The sequence below is a fragment of the Festucalex cinctus genome, chromosome 4, assembly GCF_051991245.1.
Source record: "Festucalex cinctus isolate MCC-2025b chromosome 4, RoL_Fcin_1.0, whole genome shotgun sequence".
NCBI classification, from domain to species: Eukaryota; Metazoa; Chordata; class Actinopteri; order Syngnathiformes; family Syngnathidae; genus Festucalex; species Festucalex cinctus.
Genome location: NC_135414.1, coordinates 9,264,347 through 9,270,346, shown reverse-complemented (window position 1 = coordinate 9,270,346; position 6,000 = coordinate 9,264,347). Strand labels below are relative to the sequence as shown.

At 41.9% G+C, this 6,000-nt stretch overlaps 1 protein-coding gene across 9 annotated transcripts in view; it reads right to left on the bottom strand.

Moving 5' to 3' along the window:
* LOC144017277 (phosphorylase b kinase regulatory subunit alpha, liver isoform) overlaps positions 1-6,000 on the bottom strand; it is a 28,047-nt gene that overhangs the window by 5,596 nt on the left and 16,451 nt on the right. For 2 of the 9 annotated variants that reach the window (XM_077518659.1, XM_077518660.1), the window contains exons 20-29: positions 5,410-5,513; positions 4,939-5,075; positions 4,696-4,858; positions 4,492-4,571; positions 4,348-4,426; positions 4,145-4,274; positions 1,380-1,481; positions 1,012-1,098; positions 508-626; positions 85-138 (exon numbers count right to left, since the gene is read on the bottom strand). In XM_077518659.1, coding sequence (XP_077374785.1) covers positions 85-138; positions 508-626; positions 1,012-1,098; positions 1,380-1,481; positions 4,145-4,274; positions 4,348-4,426; positions 4,492-4,571; positions 4,696-4,858; positions 4,939-5,075; positions 5,410-5,513 — 1,055 coding nt within the window. Of the gene's footprint in view, positions 1-84; positions 139-403; positions 428-507; positions 627-1,011; positions 1,099-1,379; positions 1,482-4,144; positions 4,275-4,347; positions 4,427-4,491; positions 4,572-4,695; positions 4,859-4,938; positions 5,076-5,409; positions 5,514-6,000 lie in introns of all 9 variants that reach the window. The other 7 variants (XM_077518663.1, XM_077518664.1, XM_077518667.1 and 4 more) reach the window with 5 other exon arrangements.

The window sequence follows — 6,000 nt, the reverse complement described above, 5'->3', positions numbered from 1 at the left end:
TTTTGCACAAAAAAAATCCTCAACTTGAACTTTTCAAATGCCAAATGAAATGAAGTGAAAGCGGATGAGGTGAAATGTTTTTACCGTGGAGCGAGGAGAGGTAACATTGCTGCATGTGGAGAGACTGCCGCTGAGGATCTACATAAGCACACGGATGACACATGATATGAAGTTTGAAGATGCCTTCATGCATCCTTCGAGGTGTGATATGAGGAATGAAATCAGCTCAAGCGGGTGACAAAAAAAAAGCTGAAATGGAGATCAAGTCATGATTTTGCGCGGAGACAGCGCGGCCATTCCGGTAATGGAGCTGGAGTACAAAAATATGTTAAATAGCATGTGGTTTATGTTAGCATGAGTCACATTAATGTTTTTTGGTTGTTTGTTTTGTTTTCAAACCCACACTAAGTGGCCGGGAGTCATCCAACTGAAACCAGAGGTAAAAGAAACACTTTTATTTGACAGAATTGTTTTTTTTTCTTCTCCAAGTTAATTTACAAACCCCACCTGTCTGATTTCACTCTTGAGTTTGTGTATTCCTGAGCGCTCCGTCTTGGTGGCGCCGGTGTGTCCCAATTCATGGATAGAGATGGCCGGACTGGTAGCGGTTGACTGGATAGGTCGCACTGATGCACAGGGATGAGAAAATCTACTTGAAACTTCTGATGTATGGTTGTAGGCAAGGCAAGTTTATTTGTATAGCACATTTCATACACAAGGCAACTCAATGTGCTTTACACGAGGAAAGACAACACATAAGCATCAAGAAACAGTAGTTAACATTCAGAGGAAGAAAAATAAATGAAAATAGGTTACAAACTAACAATCTTAAAACATTATTCAACAAACTTTAAAAAATTTAACATAAGGAAGTTTAAAATGATAATGATAGGGATAATTGTAAATAATAAGTTTAATAACATTAAATAATAATACATATAATAACATTTGCTGCAATTAAGAACTGCTTCTGCTTGCAATGAAGGATGCTTTGCTCTTGTTCCCACTCACATTCACATAGCCTGACAAGAAGCTGAAGGACCACAACATCTAACGCAGCAGAATGATTAGAGCCAGTCTGCTGAGGCCGCCTGTTTTCTGTTTAGAAATGATTGCAAACTTGACCACACATTTACTCAACAATGTTCCACTCACATGCAAAACACATAAACAAACAAGTTCACTGTGTTCCAACTATGCCTTGCATTTGCATTTTTAAGGTTGGAACACCCATGTAACTAGGGGTGTGGAAACAAATAAAAAGAGAGGGTGAGACATCACTCGACATCCAGAAGACACAACTATAGAAACAAATGTTATCCAATAACAGGTTTAAAGAACGCTGGTGCTGTCAGTTAGGTAAAATAGCGACAACTCACTGCTTTTTTCCACCCCAAACTCCTTGCCACTGAGGATGTGGTGCAGCAAGTTCTTCATGCCAAAAGGACTGAGGTTCATCAAGCTTTCAGAGGCCTCCTCCCCTACAAAGAAATGAAGCCGTATTTAAATTCTTACATAGGGGCATATTCACTAAGAATGCGCTGCGTCCGGTAATAGCGCAAAATATTGCACCGCAACTGCACCCGCAGTCTGCGCCCAGTGACCCACCTATTCACTAAGGATATTGCTCTAATCATATACCGGCGCAAACACGCCCACAAAACTGACAGCTTGGAGCAAATTTGCACCTGATTTACCACACATGGCAATGGATTTACGCCAACAAAATGATTGTTATAGTAACAGTTGCGAGATAGATGTCATTATCAGAAAGTGAGGTTGAACCGAGAGTAAGCGTTTAGAGCGCCATTATGTACAGAGCACAGATGTCATTCATTCATAAAGTACAAATTATTGGTGTGATCGTTTTAAAAAAAAAAATATTTTCAGAGGTTGGCGTGGGCGTACAGTATGCATCTGGCACGTAAAAAAATTATCGGAAAATGCCTCCCTGCCATTGCAGATCAGCCCGGGTTACGTTGTGTCTTAAAATAAACATAGAAAGATTTCCCCCTCCCTCTCTTTCTCTCTCTCTCTCTCTCTCTCTCCTCTCTGCGTGATCTGCCGTGGATGTTGTGCTGCAAATGGCACGTACTGCTGTCATAATCGAGGTTGGAGCAGTTAATACATGCTTTCAAAAAACGTTATTTGCGTCACGCAAACGAGGTGTGGCTATTTGCGCTGGCGTTAGTGAATTAGACGCTGCATATCAATGAGTATCATTTGCATTGGGGTGGGCATATTTTGCATCAAATCTATGCAAATTACCTCATTTACATATGCGCACATAACACCGGCGCACCGTGACGCAATCTGTTCGGCAGAGCACTTTGTGACGGATTTCCCCATTTGCGCATGTTTAGTGAATTAGGCGCTCGCAGATTGCTCCATTTTTGCCGGTTAGCACAGTGCAAAGGCGACGCAAACCTTTAGTGAATAGGCCCCATAGTGTTCATTTTCCACTCGCACACAGTATGCTTTGAGTCAGTTTTGAACCTGGCCAAGAATATCCTCATAATAATTGTTTATAGCAAATTATGAACTACAGATCGTTTCGAAATGTAAAAAAAATGTATCATTAATCCTTAAGCAAAGCTGCAGCGAATGGGCTAAGTGCTTGTGTTTTGTTTTTTTAATGTTTCATGCCATTCGTTTTTGGATTAAAACATATTCTGTTCAGTGCAGTAGAATCAGTCTTATGCCGTTTTACGGTGTGTGTTTCTACGGTAATCTGTGCAAAAGTGGTGGGAATATAGACAGTTTTCAGGACTGATTCAAGCTCCCTTTTGAACATTTATGCCGCATTTGAGGAAAGTGGGAAAGTCGGACGTTTCCGACTTCAAACCAGGAAGTGTTTACGAGCACGCCCCCTTGAACTCGGGAAATCTCACTTGCGAAGTCGGGGGAAAAAAAAGGACTCCGACTTCGCCAACCGACCAATGTGACGTCAATGTACAATATGCCACTATCTCCCTGTATGAAATTATACGGTGAACTACTGAACTGTACGGAATGCTTATAAGAAAAATAAATACATAATATTGACCTAATTCGTCATTGTTCCTCTTCTATTGAATTTATTGTGAGAAGGCAAGTTCGTTGGAGGTCAAAATGTGTTTTAAGGACCCAAACAAAAAAACAATTTATCACTATCCGCCATTTTGGTTCAAGTGAGATCAAGGAAAATCCAACTAGGATAATCCTGATTTCGAATGCAGCAATTAACACTGTCCCATAAAATTAAACACAAGATTCCCACCATTACCATAGTTTTCCTTGACTTAATACATACTTGCAGGCACGTGCACAAACACCTGTCCTTTTGCCCCAGTCAAAATAAGTGCCTTTTTTGCCACAGTCTTTATTTTCTACATTCATAATATTTATATATAGTCAAGTCAAGTCATATTTATTTAGATAGCGCTTTAAAACAGCCTTAGCAGTCACAAAGGCCTATATATACAGGGAGTCCTCGAGTTAAGGTGCACTCGACCTAAGGCGGTCTGCCATTTTGGCCACATCCGCCATTTTGGCCCCTTGTCCGCCATATAGCCCGCAGTGTTTTCCCCTCGTCTGCTATTTAGCCCTTAGCTAGTGCTAACGCTTGTGCACTTGTGGGAGTATCTTTGGCTTTTTCGCCCTCTTTTTCCCACATCATGGCCCCAAAGGAGAAAGCTACGTCTTCTATCAATGTTAGTCTAGCCAAACAAAAGAAAAGCAATTACCATGGAAACGAAGCTAAACATCATAAAAAGATCGCAGAAAAGAGAGACACTGACGAACATCGGCAAAGACTTATAGGCTTCAGTCGGACAGCATTTTTTTTATGTGAGATTTTTTTAATGCAAATTATTTTGATGTAAATATTGAATTTAATGGGGAAATTAGACTTAAGTCGAAATTCGGGTTACATCGCGAGTGTAGGAACGTAACTCAAGGACTCCCTGTATTAAAAAAAATAAAAAACTTTCTCAGTCATCATTTTTGCCTAAAGTGTTTTGATATTTGAGAGACATTTATTTGATTCACTGAAAGAATTGTACATATGTTCCCTCCGTAATTAGGGGCACTTGAAATGGTGGTGGGTGTATGTTGAGTACTAATTAACACGAATGTGCAAGTGGATCTGTGCCCAAGTTCCTACCAGAGCATCGCAGACTGCGCGCCAACTCGGTGGCCATCACTTGCATGATGAGTCCTATTCTCAGTCGGAGCATATCTCCAAATAGGGCGGGCTGGGAGCGTACATACATGGCCAAGTAGACCATGATTTCCTGCAAGACCAGCACACGTCTTACACTGGTTGTTAGAGAAAAATAAGACATGATATATCATCACAACATTCACCTGAGTGAGAACAGCAACACTGATGTCCTGACCGCTAGCTTCGAAGATGAGCTCGTTCAGCTCCTCCGGGGGAAGAGGACTGGAAAAGAAATGCTTGTGAACAATTCAAGCACAAATTGACAGTTTGGAGCAACTTTGACTTACACGGTGATAACTCTTTCTCTGGGTTCAGGTGGAAGACCCACGGTAATCTGCTTGTGGTGGGAAATAAGATCTGTGCAGGCCTATGCAACACACATTAATTATTATTATTATTATTTATTTATTTATCATATTATATCCAAGATATTTATTTTGGATATAACTCCATTTCACTGCTATGATAAAACTAAAAATGAATTTTCTGACCTCAGCGAGGACCTCCACTCTCTTGCGTAATATTCCCGAGATGTATCTGATGAGACCCCACTCCTTGCAGGCTCCAGCTTGCGCATACAGCTCCTCCAACAGGGTGCGCACACTCACCCAACCATGGCCTGGACCAGACACCTCAACCAGGAAATCGGCTCCTCTGGCCAGCAAACACGAAAGAACTTGTAAGCAAATCGATTCTTTTGATTGTTATCATTGCTTGAATTTGGTTCCCCTTACTTCATCATATAGAGAATATAAAGGATGTCTGCTTGGTCCTGCAGAGTGGGACACTCTTTCAGCTGCCTCACCAGCACTGCAAAATCCGTGTTACCTTGGGGGTCTCGCGGCAGGTGGAGATCAGCTGCACTGCGACACTTTGTCCAATAAATGAGACATTGAGTCACATTAAAGCTGATTTGAGTTTTTATTCCATATCCTTGATATTAAGGTCCATGTACTAGTTGGCGCTTCGTTCTCACTTGTAAGACAACACAGTCTAAACCAATGGAAAAAGCCTCACTTTTTACTTCCTGGTAGGCTGCTACAAAGTTTGAAGATGAACACAGGACGGTTTAACAGTTTTTGTTGAACATACATTACTATACTAGTACATGGGCTTTAACTGGATGTCAAAGATTTGAAAAAAATGGTTTCCCATACTGAGAGGGAAATCAATTAAGTCAATTGAAAAATTGCAGGTTTGCCTACCTTGTGCTGCTTCGCATGTGTAGCGGGCTGAGGAACTTCCAGCAGGTTGAGAGATTTGCGATGCTTGTTCATGAGAGGGGCAACTGGTAGATACATGGAAGACTCTGAAAAATATACAAATATGTGAAACCCGCGTGTCAGGATTCGGTCCTCGAGGGCCAGGGTCCTGCGTGTTTTCGAGGTTTCTCTACTCCAGTGTTTCTCAATTCCGGTCCTCAGGCCCCCCTAGCCAGCCCATTTTCCATGTCTCCCAATTCCCAATGCAGCTGATTCCAATGACAGATAATCACCCAGCATTGGAGAAGCCTGATAACAATCCTCACCTGCGTTGCAATTGGGAGACATGGAAAACAGGCTGGCTAGGGGGGCCTGAGGACCAGAATTGAGAAACACTGCTCTACTCCAACGCACCTGATTCAATGATCAGGATAATTATCAGGCTCCTGCGGAGCTTGCTGATGAGCCTAAATATGAATCAGCTGTGTTGAAAGTGGGAAACCTCCAAAACCTGCAGGGCTGTGGCCCTCGAGGACTGCAGTTTGACACCTATGATGTAAAATATACTCACAGTGGCATGACAACTCCAATGTA